General features: G+C 42.8%; 2 protein-coding genes across 4 annotated transcripts in view; one reads left to right on the top strand and one right to left on the bottom strand.

Moving 5' to 3' along the window:
• inaE (inactivation no afterpotential E) overlaps positions 1-17,522 on the bottom strand; it is a 366,550-nt gene that overhangs the window by 335,120 nt on the left and 13,908 nt on the right. The gene's annotated exons all lie outside the window — the stretch shown is intronic.
• Positions 13,208-14,238, top strand: LOC135704056 (fatty acid hydroxylase domain-containing protein 2-like). Its single transcript, XM_065225475.1, has 3 exons — positions 13,208-13,286; positions 13,349-13,979; positions 14,040-14,238. The coding sequence occupies exons 1-3, from the start codon at positions 13,208-13,210 to the stop codon at positions 14,179-14,181; spliced, it is 852 nt and encodes a 283-aa protein (XP_065081547.1). The 3' UTR covers positions 14,182-14,238.

Here is a 17,522-nt window from a genome sequence, read left to right as displayed (position 1 = left end):
TCCACCAGTGGATCTGGCACTTCTTATTTCTGTAAATTCTGATATTCTTTTTAAAAACTACCTCGAAAGCACCACCCTAATAAAAATGTTCCATACACGAACCATAACCCAAATGGTTTAACCATATGACACATAGTTCGGAACCTGCACAGGTTTTTAAGCACTTTTTATGGTTATTTCCTATGTGGGCACTGGGCAGTAACCCGATTAAAGGGTTTCGTTTATTTCGGTTATGTGGTTGCCGACAAACATCACTTAGTTCCCGGATTTCCAGTTAATCGATTGAAAGTCTATTAATTAACATTCTATAGAATCATGGTAGCTTTCATTTGGTTGTTGTTGCGTTCAATTCGGTAGAGTGGTTGCCGAGAAATACATATAAGAAAATTGTCTTACGCGCTCTCTCACACACATAAATAGACAGACATTTTCCGATCCCGTCATGCTGAGTCGATTGGAAGACTATTAGAAAAAATATCAATGTTTTTATAAAAAGTTAAAAAAAAACAAAAAACTTAAAACCGGGAAAAAAAAGTTGATAAAAAAATAAGACCAATTGTAAATTTACTCCACCATTATTCGATTTGACAGAACCAGAGTACCAGAATTTACGGGGTACATTAGCATTACACTGGAGCTGTCTAGATGCTCGGGGGGTGGCCGTTATGGATGTTTCGGTTGCATTCGGGTGTAAAGCAAAAATCAATCAACTCAATCTCACCACAGTTTGGTGAGATTTGAAGTTGGTGAGTTTTGTTAGCTTGATATTCCGAGCTGCGATATCACAGCTTGCAAAATCAACCGCAGTTGTTTGCTTGTTGATTTTTGTCTACGAAAATCAAGCGTGATCTTGGTCGTTGGTGAGATTTGATTTTTTGATATTTTCCCAACACTGCCACTGAGCTTCAGAGCTTGTGAGCGAAGGGGGATAAAATGAGAGTAAGGTTTGCTTCCATTAATGTTCATGTTTTCTATCACTCTGGGTGAATTCTGAGCTTCTTGCGTCGAACAATAATGTCATCCGGAGTCTCGAAAAGTGCACCTCAAGTCAAATCATCCTCTCTCTCTCTCTCGAGGAGTTCTGGTTAACTTCTTCCATATTCCTGCCGCCACTCACTCGTGGTGAGGGCTGGCTAAACTCGCAGGACAAGAGTGTTTCAAAACCCCCAGTGAGTTTGAGGAGTTTCAGCAAGCTTGCCTAAATCCGAAGACAACAAATCAAGCAGACTGGCAACTTTGCCAGAATCCAAGCGACAGATACAATGGCGCTGCGCTTGAGTGAAGGTGGAAGCAACGCATAGAAAAATGAGCAAATACACAAACAAACAGGATTTAATCTTTGCTATCCAATTCGTTCGAAGCATTTACCTTTGAGCGGCAGATGACGCGATTGTACTTGTCTCATTGCGTCCGTATGAGAAAATGAAAGAGTTGCCAGTCTTCTTGATTTGTTGTCTTCGCTAAATCTCACTAGCTTCTTCTTTCCTCTCTCTTTCCACCCTTTTCTCTCATTTACTCACTATCTTCTCGTACATTCGTCTTCCGTGGCGCGGCCGCGGACGTCGTTTGCTGCTTAGCCTCTACACCCGAGCATTCGATTGGATGCTTCCACCATTTGCGATTGCCCCGGAGACGATCGAGCCACGCTATCGAACCGTCACTGCTTCGAGGAAGCCGGACAGTGGCCTGATTTTGGAATGGCCATGCGACTACAAAACTCCAACCGGACCGCCACCTCACGGTTTGATCGTTCGTTCCTGACGATTGACTAATCAACGCCGTCTGTGATCCACCGGTTAATTTGAGGCTGTAAAAACAAAAGCCCTGAAGCGGTGCTTCATTAGACTCACTGTGGCCCTGAGGAATGCAGCGCGTAACTTACTCCTGTGTCGAAGGCTCTTGCTTGGCTCTTATGGCTCTCTCAATTCGCGGCGTGTGGGAGCTGATGCCGCTCGGCGAGACAATGCAACAGTGATATCACATTTTTAATTAATCGTAGAATTAGCTTACCGCCTTATTTGGCCTCCGTCTCACCCGGATCGTGCTCGTTCTCGTTCGACTGACTAATGAATTTGGTGTTTTTCGGAGACTGATATTCGGATGCATTTTTTTTTTGCGGCGTGGGAAGCTTTCTGCTCTGCGACGACGTGGGAAGATGGCGTCGCAGAATGTGCGGAAAATCTTCGTTCCTCGGTAGTTTCCTTGACGAGGATGGGCCAACACCATCCCACTCATTGAATTCCTCGCTACGGTCACTCCGGCAAAATTTTGCACCTCACGATTGTCATTTTCAGGATTTATTATCAGGGAATTGATTTGTTACAGCTCAGGTTCGTTCGAGGGACGATCAGTCAAGAGCGAGGATTCCACTCCCTCGTTTATTGGTTCCCCGCCGTTGCTGACACGTGCGGCAACTCCGTAGTGAGAAGCCTTTCTGTCCACAACGATAAAAAAACAGTACCGCTTGCGATTTCGTGCAATCCATGAACCGATGTCCTTCCGCGTCACAGTTCCTACAGATCAATACTACCGCCCGCGAGTTAGCTTCCATATTCTGCTAGTGCTGAGCGACGTGCTGGTTGATCACCTGTGAGTGATGAGCTTGCTGATTGTTTGCTTGACTTGCCAGTGCTTCACGACGATCAAACCTCAGCTTCAGGGCATTTACCTTCTGCAAAATTGCGTCCATCTTCTGCACCAGCTTTTCTTCCTCGTGCGTAGGTTGCTCTGATTCGGGAGCTTGCTGTTGTGCTGCATTTCCGCGTATTGCTGCAGATGCTCTGCATCTAAAGCATTGACCTTCCCGAAACGCTGCAGTGGCTGGTGTAGTTTTGTTGAGCGCTGTGTCAACGAAGATGTGGCCAGTGATGGTCCAACCAATGCTCCGTTGGGCAAGGAGATGCGTCGTTGATTTGCTTGCAGTTTCCTGAGTTCATCGAGTTCTTTGCAGGCCCTTACCAGCAGGTGCATGTTGGTCGTTTGGTGTGATACGGCAATCGGTGCGTAGGTGGAGTTCATGTTTTTCTTGATAATGAACAGCTTTTCTTGTTCACTCATCGGAGGGTCGACGTGTTGGAAAAGTGTTGACATATCTGCCTTGCAGTCGATGATAAGCCTCTGCCCTCAAGATGTAGGCATAGCTGGATGGCAGGAACTCCCACCTGATCAACGTTTTAAAGTTTTCCCAGTTAACCAGTGTTCCAGTCGGATAAACGTTGCTGTACCAGGTGAGTCCGTTGTCCAACAAGAGATGCTTAACTCAGCAGAAACTCCTCTGATGTTTCCTCCGAAGCGGAAAAAATTTCCACCCGTTGAAGGAAAGTGTTCAGTGACGCACCATCCTTCTCGCCTTTATAGCGGAATGGCCAATTGTTGATAGCCTTTTGCGTCCTACGCTCCTCTGGCTGTGGTCGTAATAGCTGCTTTAGCAGCTCGTCCCGTAATCGGTTCCATTCCTCCTTGGCATTGGCTTTACCCACGTCCGCTCTAGGATGATCGTACGGTGGTGGAGGACAGCTGTCGTTGGTCTCAACGCGTCCACCAGTTTCCTTCTGTACATTGTGTCTCTCGTTCGCTCTGAGGTTGCCTTGGCTGAGCAGGTTCCAGCCTCTTCCTCGGCGTTGCTGATACGCTAATGATTCCGGTACTATATCCTGGCGGGGAATTCCTCCTGATCGGCAATGATGACAACGGAACTCCGCCGGACTGTCCTGTCCGTGATTGATTCTGCGAGCTATTTACTTGATTGATGGTGGAGTGTCTGCTGGGGCTGGATTGCAGGACTGAGTTCCCTTCTTCATCGAATCCCCGCAGTCCCATCGACGATGCTGATTGCGACGTTCGCTTCGGAATTTCACCGGTGTTGTTGTTGGTACTGTTGCTTTTGTTGTTGTTATTGTTGTTATTCACACCGTCACTGTTCACTGTCTTCTTGTCACACTTTCTCGTTCTTCCCAGCGCATCGTCGATGTCATCTAACGAAAACTGCATCAGCAATGAAAGAGTTGCAATGTGTCGTTCAAATTCACCGGTGGTTCAACGATGGCTAATCGGTCCCGATAATGAATCCAACCGAGATCGCATTTGCCTAACAACCGGAAGGTCTTCTCGTTTCATCGCCGCGTCCAAATCCGGTAATATTTCTCTTACCCAACATTGACATTGACTGATATTTTCCCCTACTTCCATCGAGGGGGACGACTCTATCTACGATGCAGGAAATATTGTGTTTTGCTGTGGCTAGCTGAGTAGATAGAAAGAAGATTTATCACGATTTTGGAGATTTCCTGCAAAAAGATGATGCGCGATGCAAGTAGATGCGAGAAATGAAAGAAGATTTTTAGAAGATTGATTCGTTGGTGTGAGATTTTTCGAGCATCTAGAATTGAGATTTAGATGTGTCGCCCCCCTCGACTTCCATCACATGAGAGGAGTTTTTATTGAGGGACAGGGTGGACTTCCTGTTTATCAGAGGGTAGAGCGACCTGATCAAGATGTTACACTTGGTGGATGTCTTGTCCACATGGGATCTGAATAACAATTTGTTATCGAGGGTGAGACCAAGGTAGACTACTTCTTCTTCTTCTTTCCTTTATTTAACGTCGGTCTCTGTTCCGCAATCTAGTGCCAATCACCGACGGACATCGAGCGCCATCCATTGACGGCAATCGAATGTGCAGGAAGGCAGCTTCCACACCTGCGTAGGATATCGCACCCATTCAACACACATGGGCCGGGACCAACGGCTTTACTTACCTTCCGAAAGGAAGACGTGACCAGAGATTTTTATGCCTCAGAAAAATCCCACCGACCTCGGCTGGGATTTAACCCAGACCCATTGGGGTGTTAGAAAGCAGTCACGCTTACCACTACACCACCGGCGCCGGCAAGTAGACTACTTCACTCGACCATTCAATGGGACTAACGGATCAAACTCACAATGTTGACGTTTTGTTTGACAAATGCACAGCACACGCTAACTTTAAATTATCCTATGATGAGTAGAATTTCACCCAATTTGAAGAAAAGAGGCTTAACTCATAAACTCATTAGGGGCAGTTCATTAACTACGTAGACAGTTTTTTTTTATTCTTGAGCCTCCCCCCACCCCCCTGCGTAGAGACAATTGTCCATACAAAATTTTAAAAATGTGTATGGGCCGTGGATAATTGCCAACTCTTCCCCCCCCCCCTAAGTTGTCTACGTAGTTCATGTACAGCCCCTTAACTCGCTCATTACGCATTAATAAGCATCTGTTACCAAGGCTGTTACGCATTCGTTACTTTTTTGTGGGTCGCATGTACTCATTCATGTTTTTTTTTTGTTTAATAAATAATTTAAGGCACTTTTCTTAAAAATGGATGAAATTCTACTCATTAATGCATTGTTTTGTGATTCGAGCTCGGATTAAAATACAAAATAATAAATTTACGCATTTTGTTCGAACTCAGCATTTTGATTGTACATATTTTCGAATTTTTCGTTCAAATGACGAATTATCGTGTATTTTTAATTATTCGTCGAATATTTATGTAGGGGAAATGACGGCTTCGGCATACCAGACTATTTTCGGCAACCCAAATTGAAACACTATTTTCACTGGATTTTCTTACGAAAACACTTCGCTGAATGCATGCAAACGATTCTTTATGCTTTCAGCTTCAATTTGACTATATTTTTACCACTGAGAAAAAGCAATCTAGCAGGGTTTTCTTGAAATGAAACACACGCACTACAAATTGTAGCTGATTTCGAGTTGCCGATAATAGAACAGCAGATTTACATGCAGTTCAAATGGAACGGTTGCCGAAGAAAAACTGGTTGCCGACAATACTCGCTCTCACTAGAGAAGATTGGAGCTTTGTAAAAGCGTTTCAAACAGTTTTTGACAATTCTTTCGACTGAAATTGTTAGAGCAGCTGGCAGCAAAAGATTGTAAACAAACCAATACTGCATATGTGTGCGTTCCTTAGAGAAAAAGGCTATAGAAAGAAGGTCGCTGCTTAGGTTGCCGAGAATGCGTAAATTCCCCTATTTTGATATTCGAATATTCGAGCTAATAGAACGATTAACCGACAACCCTACACAAGAAACCGAGCATAGACGGAGTAGGTACCACTGTTCGACAGCGTCAAGTGCAGTGGTATTCTTATCTGTCGACACGACCAATGAGAACAACTCAGAGATAGAGTCACTTCTCCTCAGTTGTATGAGCAATTTCTAAAATCTGCAGGTATTAGTGACTCAGCGCTGAGTAGAAGTGACTCTCTCTTTCTCTCTGAGTTATTCACATCGGCCGTGCATTTGCTTTCATTCTACCCTATTCTACCTACCTATGTACTCTTTATCGCTCATGTGTCTGTTTTTCCCCCCACATGAAAGGCAGAGAGATTGAAAGTGGAAACCCGTCGGACAACGACGACGACAGGGCTGGCAAAAGTCATTTTCAGTGAAAGATCTCACGCGATATTTACAGAGATAATTCTGTCACTATCATTGGATGAGAAAACGATGATAGAGATTTTCTTCAAAATCTCATCGAATTTTTTGTCATGACAGAACGTGACAGTGTTGTGATCATCGTAATTACTAGGTCATTTAATGCTATTAAAGTTTCCTGTACCGAGGAAATCTTAATAATATATTCACTTTACCGATTACATACGGTTGTTTGCTTAAATTCATCTAAATCAGTTAGAAATGCATAAGAATTATTCTCATGAGTGCTTGATCATTGAAAAATGACAAGAATGCTAATGATCGGTCGCTTCGTCTCGTGATAGTGAGAGGACCTGTTTTCTCATCGTCACATGACGGCCGTGATATTTACCAGCTCTGTTCGAGACTGTTTTCTCCATTTAGGTACTGCCGTTCACACGTGCTTTGTGTTTGCATTAGGTTCACCCATTTCCTTTATAGGATCAAATTCGTCCGGTTCACCCATAGATAGCATACGAACGACGGGTATAGCGGGGCCTATAACTATACAGGAATCCTCCAAATAGCACGGTGGGTGGTGCCAACCACCCACCGCAATATCTCGGCTGTCTTCCAACCAATTATTGAGCTGATTTTCTGCAGGTGACAAATTTATGGTTGACCCTAAACCACTAAACCTTACCAAAAATGATTTAAAGTGGCTTATAATCCCTGCTAAACTTTGACTGAAATTGCTATGGAACTTTACATGAGCGCTGGGCCCATCGCTAAAAATCTGCTATTTATCAATTTATCTAGATGTACGCGTCATTGGGACGGTACTAATGGATATTTTTCGTCGCTATTGAAAATTTAGTCGATTACTTAATTTATGTATGGGCCCAAATTAGGGGCATTTAGACCTCACAAATAATGGCTTATTAAGAACCATTACCCTTCCAAATTCTTGTTTTCCCCACACATTTTAGTAAATGGAATTATATTAGAACCTTTTCATTTATGGTTTGAGAACTATAATGGTAATGGTTATGGTAGTTAGTAAGGTTCATTTGTGAAGCCATCAGTTATAATAATATTCCGGTTGGTGCTAAACTACGCAATATTGAGAAATAGAAAGTGCAGGTTGTGCTTAATAGGCTGGAAATGGGGTAGTTAACCCTATAGATCCCTTTTCGAAAATGTATGGGAAAAACAAGAATTTTGAATGGTGTTCTTAACAACCCATTATTTGTAAGGTCCAGTTCCAATAAACCATAAAACTTTATCAGTCAAAAGTTCATGTAAAGTTTCCTAACCATTTAAGTTAAAGTTTAGCAGGGATTATGAGCCATTGTTAATCATTTTTGGTGAAGTTAAGTTAAGGTGATTCCCTGTAGCGTCCTTTTTCGTGTTACACTTCACAATTTCACATGTCAAAATAATAAGGTTTTTGTGAATGCACGTAGCTGAAACTACTACTTGTTGCAAGCAATGTCTGAAATTTGAAGATGAGGTCTGTTGCAAAAATGGATTCTACAAGAAAACACCTTAAGGTTCGTGTTTAAATCACAGAGGTAACTCTAAGATCAGAAGGTCCCGAAGAAACGTGCTCAACTTTTTGGCTCAGCTCTGGTACTATCTTCGGTCCCAAGCTAATCGATGCACCCCTCGAAACATAGGAAAATGCACGAACCCCTCATTTTATCTGTCAAACTTTCATAGCGAATCAAAACAAACTTAGTGTAGTACTAGAATTTCGGCTGGAATAGGATACGTTAATCGATTTGCTTGGGACCAATAGGCTAGTCAAGTAGTCCAATTTAAAATCCAATCGATCGCGCTGTGGTTGCACTTCATGATGGCGTTCACCGCCAGGGCTACGCTCGAGAGCTCAATCAATCCAGAGGAGGAAATTTCCGATTTCAGCGGGAACATTCGCACTTGCGACGGGTGGCAATCCTTGGTGGTGAATGCAGTCAGCAGCAGATCCTCGGACGGCATACGGGTGGGGTATTGAAGAAGTGGAGAATGCGATTTTTCCTGGCCTGGGAAGCGATTGTTCTTGAAGGCGTTGTAGACCTTGAAGCTGATCGAATTGTCCGGCAGGATGTACGGGTTGGTGGACTCTGACAAGTAGTTCTGCTTGTAAAAATTGCTGGTCCGTTTCAGGTCAGCGGTGCATCCTTCATCAGTCCGACGTGTGTTCCGGCCGGTATTGGTTTCCAGTTTTCCGACGGATGATACTCGGGCGGTGAAAAATTCGGTGCAAATCCGTTTCCTCCGCCGGCTCCCAGAAAGGTTGGTTGACAAATGATTTACGTTCGTTGTGCGGGGTCGGCCTTCCGCCCAAAATGCAAGGATCGTCCGTTGCAGGCATCCTTGGAGACGGATGCATCCAGTGTGTAGTCCCAACTAGAGTCCGTGTCGTTTTGAAAACATTGAAAAACAAAACAAAAACAAAAACAAGCGCAAAACAAGTGTGTAGAGTGACCACCCCTTGGGTCCGAATCTATGTTCGCACTGCGGTACGTGCGGACGTTGATAATGTCGGAGAAGAATTTCCCGTCGATTAGAACGTGATCGATTTGGTTTTCTGTGTGTTGGTCAGGTGATCTCCAGGTGGCTTTGTGGATATCCTTGCGGGGGAAAAAGGTACTTCGAACTACCATACCCCGAGAGGCTGCAAAGTTCACGCATCGTTGGCCGTTGTCGTTCGATACGGCATGTAGGTTGTTTGGCCCGATTGCCGGTCTATACATTGTCTCCCGTCTTACCTGAGCGTTCATGTCGCCGATGACGATTTTGACGTCCCGTTGCGAACAGCCGTCGTACACCTGCTCCAGCTGCGCATAGAACGCTTCTTCCTCGTCGTCGGGTCTCCCTTCGTGTGGGCAGTGCACGTTGATGATGCTGTAGTTGAAGAAACGACCCTTAATCCTCAACTTGCACATCCTCGCGTTGATCGGCTGCCAACCAATCACGCGTTGGCGCATCTTTCCCAGCACTACAAAGCCGGTTCCCAGCTCGTTGGTGGTGCCACAGCTCTGGTAGAAAGTAGCCACTCGTTGCCCGCTTTTCTATACCTTTTGTCTCGTCCAGCAAAGTTCCTGCAGTGCTACGACTTCGAAGTTGCGTGCCGATTATTCCGATCCGTATTTCCTTCTTCAGTATTTGCAACTTTATGTTTTTTTTCCAGGGTGGCTTGTTGGGCCTGTCCCAACCTCCCGTCTCACCGGGGGACCATCGTGCACAGATCTGTTTAGAGTCCCACGCTGGCACTAGGACGGTGATCAGTCGCTCCTAACATGGAGAACAGACGCCGTTTTGAGCCGCATCTCCATGGTGAACAGACGCTCGGGTTTAGTGAAGCATTTGCTCTATCACCGTACTATGGTTATAGCGCCAGTGTTCGCGTCGCACCTCTTCACTTTGCTATTGCCGGACTGGCAACATTGCCCAGGCAACGCCACCCAGCTGTGTACATGTTTCAGGTGGAAGTATTTTGTTATCATATGACTCGGGGAGGCGTGAAGTAGGAACTTGTGAGGACCAGAGCTAGCTATTCCACTCCTTCCAGATTGTCAACTCACCATTTTGTAGCCCAAAATCCAACATCAATCCAAGCATCACGAGAGAGATATAGAGATTAGTGACGTTTAACGCACGCACACTAGCGAGTGCATCGCAGTGTACAGTTGTTTATTTTTTTCCTCTGACTAACCTAAAATAAGGGAAATGGCTCTAATGATGGCCTATGGATCTAAAAAAAGGTCCATCGCCAAAAATCTGCTATTTATCAATTTTATCTAGATAAGCGCGTCATTGGGACGGTACTAATGGATATTTGTGTCGCTATTGAAAATTTAGTCGATTGCTGAATTTATGTATGGGACCAAATTAGGGGCATTTAGGCCGACGTTACATCCATTTCCCCTATGTATAAAATTGGATCTGTCAAAGTAAGTTTGTTATGCATTTTCCTCGGATTTTCACTAACATACACTGAGTCAAATAAACTTAAGAATTCCATTACGCATGACTTATGACCCTGAACAATGTTGGAATTCCTTAAGCACGACTTATTATCGTACAACATGAGGGGGTTCTTATACGACTTTAGCTTATTGATTTCACAGACGTGAGCACAAATCACGGATTCAATAACCTGAACGCTTAAGGTTCAAGTCCAGTTTGCTCTATTTTATAATACATTTTAAATATTCATAAGCTGATTTCTAGGTAAACATTTTAAAGGGTACTATCTACATTTGGGGCCTCCCTTAGCTCAGCCGGTAAAGGCGCAGCTACAAAGCAAGACCATGCTGGAGGTGGCTGGGTTCGATTCCCGGTTCGGTCTAGGAATTTTTCGGGTTGGAAAATTTCTCGACTTCCCTGGGCATAGAGTATGATTGTACTTGCCGCACAATTATACGAATGCAAAAATGGTACAGGCATCGAAAGCTCTCAATTAATAACTGTGGAAGTGCATCTAGAACACTAAGTTGAGAGCACGCAATAAGCTAATATGCGATATGCAATAAGCTTGAAATGCGAATAAGAAGAAGAAGATCTGCATTGATTGATTCTTAACTTCAAAAGCATTCCCTGTTGATTAGCAAAAATAGCACGAAATGTGTTTGCGTTGGCGTGGTTATCAAAAGAGAAATTCGATTAAGAGAAACGATCAAAGCAAATAGGACCTTTTGAATGGTTAATCGAAATTTATGAATTTCATTGTTTTGCCTTATGAATTATGTTTCAAAAGTTTTTATGAAATTCTAAGATTTTTTTTACCTCAGTGTACTCTCACATATCGCACCAATACAACCGAACGTGAAAATCTCTATAACTTGATAAAACTAAAAGAGGTAGTCTCCTTTTTTTCGTGAACAGAAATCTGTAAATCTGGCATCGTTGGTGACAGACAGCATTTCTTTCGTCGATAATGAGCGCACGCGTACTATTGGTTTGTGTAATTATATGCGTTGCATCATGGACAATCGGGGGTAGGAGGTAAGCTGCCGATCAGAAAAAAAACTGTTTTCAACCGGATTGCTACGAATTTTCTTTGGGGCTGTCCATATTCCACGTAGACAGGATTTAGGAGATTTTATACCCCACCCTACCCCTGCGTGGACAACCATCTATATATGTTTTTAAAATTAACCGCCCCCCCTCCTCAAAACTGTCCTCATAGTATATGGACAGCCCTTCTCTAGAGTTTTGATTTCCACCGACGACGATGGCACGTCGCACAGTGGTCCAGAACGGTCAAAAGTCATTATCTCGTGAGTCTTGCATTTTAGATAAGTGATGTCTTGGGGAAAAAGTTTTAGAAAATATCAAAACAAGAAACTTTGCTGAAGGCTTTAGGCGTCTATTTCTTCATCTCACTGAAATAAGAGTCGTTTCTCGAGGAAAACCGCTCAATACAAGTTTTTACTTTATAGGTAATAGTTTTCTATAAACTTCTACTGGTTTGAAATGTCCTACAAAGTTGTTCAAAACATCAATACACACAAATTTGATTAATTTTATAACACACTAGTTCGCACTAAATAGGTAATTATTATTGATTTTCACAGTTCTGGACCACTGTGCGCCGTAGGCGCGCATTTCAAGAGCAAATTTTCATTACGTCGAATGTAACAAAGGTAAACAAAGTCGAGCTATCAGTGTGAATCGATGCTCCTGCTATTACACTATATACTGTCCGAATATAGGATCACATCCCATTTTTAAATTTATTTACCAGTCGAATTGCTTTTTGACGTAATCACCTTCCGATCAAAATAGTTTTCGATGTTACTTAAGTCACCCGATTTCTATGGAGATGCTGTTTGCCTTAAGTAACAGCACTGATAAACCCGTGAAAAGTGTACTTTCGTCGTTTCGCTTTCTCATTATTAAAGTGAATAAATCGAACTGTTTGTTGCTAAGATGATTTCGGTGGTCCTAAAATGATGAATGGGCTGCACGTAAGGAGACGTAATTGATAATTCTCCCGAATATCCTGGTAAATACACTTTGACTTAAGTAACAATAGGGGCCACCAAACGACGTATAATAACTTTTGACTCAAAAACCAGTATTTCTTAGCATGAAAGCTAGCGATTTGCCTTTGTATGATTAAAACCCGGCCAAATATGTTAAACATTGCTATCACTATGAGATTATATGTGTTTAATTGGAAATAGGAATAACTTTTCGGTCATCAAAACAAAACTTTATTTTTCTCGGATCGGTGCGAATGTTACTTACGACATAATGAAAATTTGCTCTTGATTTGTTGAATTGAAAGGAGGGAACGACTGATGCCGGGTTTTGAAACCGATGCATGGTAGACCTTTGACAGTAATGAATGAAAACAAATGCGGTTGCTATGACGAAAGACGCATGGTCGTTTCATTACATTTATTGACATGCTTGGATTGTAGCCACAATGTTGAGCTTGTCTGTATGATTGTTTGAGCATGTTCCAAAGATCATAACATGCTTATCTAATTGGGTGAAAGCTGGTATGGCCTTGGATGTTGATCGATTATAAAGTTCAAACTCGCTCAACCCACAACGCGTTGCACCGGCTCGCACCAGATATGTATCGAAGATATTAGAAAACTACGCCTTATCTAATCTTATCTGTTTCGTGCCTCGGCTTCAAATCGTGAGGGATGACATAGTTTATCCATGTATCGAAAAAAAAAATCATGCATGTCATCGGATATCGACACCGCCGGGGTTCAGTCTCAGTCGGAAAGCGTATCAAGTCGAACACATCTCACCAGCAATGATGGATCCATTTGAAGGTTTGCGCAACGAATCCGGATCATTCCTGCAGGACAAATGGAACTCATTGCTGGATACGATCGGTAAGCTCGCGGTAAACAACGCGGTCATCGAAATCAACGGCTTTATATTCTCGCATTCGCAGGTGACGAACCGGAGTTCCTGTACGTATGGGCGTTAACCACATGGGTCAATGGATTCTTCTGGGCCTTTGGATCACTGTTCGTCCTGATGGACGTCACCAACCGGCCCCGATGGTTTCGAAAGTTCAAAACCCAACCCGGCATGAATGAACCCCTCGAATGGTCCGGGCTCAAGAAGGTGATCAAAACGATCCTCTTCAACCAAACCGTCATCGGAGTTCCTCTGAGCTACATCGGCTTTCACACGGCAGGAAAGTCCAACCTCCCGAACGTTCGAATCCTGCCGAGCACCTTCGAAGTCTTCCGTGATCTCTGCGTGTGTCTGGTCTTCGCCGAAGTCGGATTCTACTACATCCACCGATTTTTACACCTGAAACCGCTGTACAAGCACATCCACAAAAAGCACCACGAATGGACGGCCCCATTTGCCTGGGCTGCCATGTACTGTCACCCGGTGGAGCACATCCTCAGCAATATGATTCCACCAATTCTGGGCATTCACCTGATGAAGAGCCACCTGGCAACGGCTGCCCTCTGGTTCCCGCTGGTCATCATCAACACGGTGCGGGATCACTGCGGGTACCATCTGCCCTTCTTTCCCAGCTCGGAGTATCATGACTACCATCATGCCAAGTGAGTATTTGGTTTGAATAATGCCTAGGTCGTTGGTCTAAATAACGGTGATTAACGCAGGTTTACGGAATGCTTCGGAACGTTCGGTTACTTGGACTGGCTGCACGGGACCGACCAGCAGTTTCGGAAGAGCAAACAGTGCCAACGGCACAGGATGTTGTGGACGTGGAAGTCGGCTAGGGAACTGGTTCCAGAAAAGTGATGGTGTGACGATCGTCAATTAGCGTTTGGATAGCCATGGAAATACAAGGAATGCTGCACTGGTCGTGATGGTTGTTACACTATTTATTGGTCCGAAAAGCACAGCTGTAAACTTCCAGGGTTCCTAGAAAGGATTACGGTTCGGTGGATGTTCATGACTTCTTAAGAAAAAATCCAGAAAACTTCAAATAAAAAAGCTCACGACGACTCCAGGAAAAGTCCAGGAAATCTCTTTTTTTTATCTAGTTCGTTTATTTGGAAGGCTCAGTCACGTTAGCTTTACGGAGTCGATAGTTAATTGTTCATTGTTTTTAACAAAATCACTTATTTCCAGTGTCTGTTTTTATCATTTACCATCACACGCAAGGTGTAGTACTTCAACCCAAAGTAGATGAATTGCGTTTGTTTTGAAAATCTTCGCTGTTACGTAGGAGCGAAACGAACAGATGAGTTCATTAAACATCAACCATTATGCGTTTGTTGATATTCTCCATTTTCAGTGCTTGATTATCCAACTCAAAATTTACAAAATCAAAAATGATCCTCAAAAGCAAAATAATCAAATTCATTTTGGGCAAAATGATTATTTTGAATATTGTTGACTCCAGAACCTAAAACCGGGATTTTATCATCAGTTCAGCATGAGGCAATAATGTTCCATCGGTTTGTGTGTAAAAATTAACACGAAACATCCTTCAGCGCTATATTTGTGTAAAATGAAACTAATAATTTTGCGTTTGATCCTCAAAATCATCCCCACCAAGATGAAGACGAATAATAATATTGACAACAACGGAACCGATAATGAACATCCAGCCACGAATGAAGAAAAGCAAATGTTGACAACGATACTCAGAGGTTGCCTTGATCAAGAGAATGTTTTTATGTCAAAATTCAAATTCATGCAAGTAGTTGGTCTATCTGTTAAGGTTATCTTTGTTTTCAGCTAAGTTGAGTAGTATCTGCACTGTTTATTTCTATGTCTAGTAGGAGTTGGGTCGAATACTCGCGGCTTATCAGAGATTTGAGGGATACATTTTCGAAGAAAATGATGAGGGAAGGAGCTTGGAGGTGGGGTTTCGTTGTCTCATCAGAGCGTTGTCGCCAGTATGGACGGTATGATCTATTCGAAGGGGAAGTATCGCGGAGAAGCGATTCTTTACGATGATGGCAACGTGATCGACGTACTGTACACCATTTCGAATCACACACTTCCCTGCTCGATGAAGGTCTAATACAGCTGAGTAAGCTGGGATCGGGATTCATCGTTCAACAACCTGGAGGATGAGGATAAGCATCAGAACCTGACGTTGATTCGTCACAGTTCAATTTTACCAAAATCATCCCCTGCGAACCGTACGAAACCAATCCGGAGAAGTACTACGTAGATACGAATATCTGCTCCAGCCAGACGGGACTGTCCACGTCGCCGCACAGCCTTTCGATGGTGGATGATGTCGATGGTAAAGATGACGATGAGGCATGCCCACATGGATGCTGACGACCGGAAGGGACACTTCAGCACGATCCGTCCAGTAGCAGGAGTTGCGTTGATTACACCGCCAGTCCATACAATTTGCCGAGCAAAAGTAACCGTCAGAAGCGGCAGTAGCAACAACAGCGACGAAAGCGTGCTTGGGAAACAAACCAACGCACTATGGGCAAAAATGGGTCCAAAATTACCCAAAATTCAATATCTCAACAGCACGCTGAATTTCGGCCATGAAAAACAACTTTTCCGAAGGGAAATCGTCCGGAGAATCGATTGCACGTGGTCCCATAGACCGGAGAGCCTTGTAGGTATGTGTTTTGGACCATTTTACCCTATTTTCCCCTACTTTTTGGAGGAAATGTTTTTTCACAGCTCTATTTTTCGTAAAACATCAGCACTTTATGCATGGTTTTAGAATACTATGTATTTAAACAACAGTTCATGAGATATTAGGGGAATACGGGGTACACTTTATATGGGTGTAAGGGGTAAAAGTGAACCCTCACTAAATTTATTTTAATTCATAAAAATGTTGAACGATGCGATTGTTTGAATGACTCCAAAGGTTGCCTGCAATAATAAGATTTTTTTTTCGAAATTTTAAGGTTAATTGGGGTTAAATAAGTTTTAATTTACTGCTATCTGTTTTAAAAGAGTTTTCACTTTTTTTGTCTGTATACAGCAAAACGCTATAGTGGTTCTCAGAATTTTGTAAAAATTGGTAGTTTTGTTCCTTATCGCAACATAATAGACCCGTATTTTTTTTTATTTTGTCATTAGGGTGACTATTTATATATAAAGACGGTAAAAAAAATTTTTTTGTCGATTTTTTTCAAAAATTTATAATTTTTGAACTGTTTTGATGAAACTCAAAATACCAAATGAATTAAATTAAATTAATTAAAATTATTTTTCAAAAAAAAATATTATGATATTAAAAAAATGGATTTTGTATTAAAAAACATTGATTGTATTTTCACTTTTACCCCTTACTCTCCTTTAAAGTGTACCCCGTATTTCCCTAAAATCTCATGAACTGTTGTTTAAAGACATAGTATTCTAAAACCATGCATAAAGTGCTTATGTTTTACGAAAAATAGAGCTGTGAAAATCATTTCCTCCAAAAAGTAGGGGAAAATGGGGTAAAATGGTCCAAAACACATACCTACAAGGCTCTCCGGTCTATGGGACCACGTGCAATCGATTCTCCGGACGATTTCCCTTCGGAAAAGTTGTTTTTCATGGCCGAAATTCAGCGTGCTGTTGAGATATTGAATTTTGGGTAATATTGGACCCATTTTTGCCCATAGTGCAACGGTTGCAGACCATGGCAGTAAGGGTCAGTTGGAGGCTCCGGCGAAATTATCTGTTGCGGATACCAAAAATGTTTGTATCAACAATCCAATTTTGACACAACATCACTGTGCAGGCGCAGAAATAGTGCAGTGTAGAAACACAAGAAACACTGGAATAAGAGACCAGCGGAGACACTGTTATGATTCCAATCGAACTGTCAAAAGCGGTTCCAATCTGCAATGTTTACAAATGGTTTGCTTCAATTAGGGAGGAGTATTAAAATCGTTTAACAATCACTCATGAACTCGCTCGTCGGTGCATTGGCGAAGTCACTCGCAAGCTGTTACAAATGCAAGTAATGCCAGGATTGCTTTGATGTTTATCTTGTTGCCAAATTCATGTTTTTTGTCTCCGCTGGTCTCTTATTCCAGTGTTTCTAGTGCAGTGATGCCAGTTGTTTTAGAGATCATAAAAATTATGTACCATGGGTGCCAAATAGTGCAAATGAGTGTGTCCAGGTGTTCCCTTATGTGGTTTTCGTACACTGTGCTGAT

This window comes from Ochlerotatus camptorhynchus, unplaced genomic scaffold, assembly GCF_037179485.1.
Source record: "Ochlerotatus camptorhynchus isolate MF236.1 unplaced genomic scaffold, CSIRO-AGI_Acam_v1.1 ptg000230l, whole genome shotgun sequence".
NCBI lineage: Eukaryota > Metazoa > Arthropoda > Insecta > Diptera > Culicidae > Ochlerotatus > Ochlerotatus camptorhynchus.
Note: the sequence above shows the minus strand (reverse complement) of the source record. Positions and strands in the feature narration are given on the sequence as shown.

What these genes read in the sequence shown, in the direction of transcription:
- LOC135704056 (XM_065225475.1), top strand. Translation starts at nt 13,208, where the DNA reads ATGGATCCATTTGAAGGTTTGCGCAACGAATCCGGATCATTCCTGCAG. An exon ending in CTCATTGCTGGATACGATCG is followed by an intron (nt 13,287 to 13,348) that starts GTAAGCTCGCGG and finishes TCGCATTCGCAG; the next exon opens with GTGACGAACCGGAGTTCCTG. An exon ending in CATGACTACCATCATGCCAA is followed by an intron (nt 13,980 to 14,039) that starts GTGAGTATTTGG and finishes TGATTAACGCAG; the next exon opens with GTTTACGGAATGCTTCGGAA.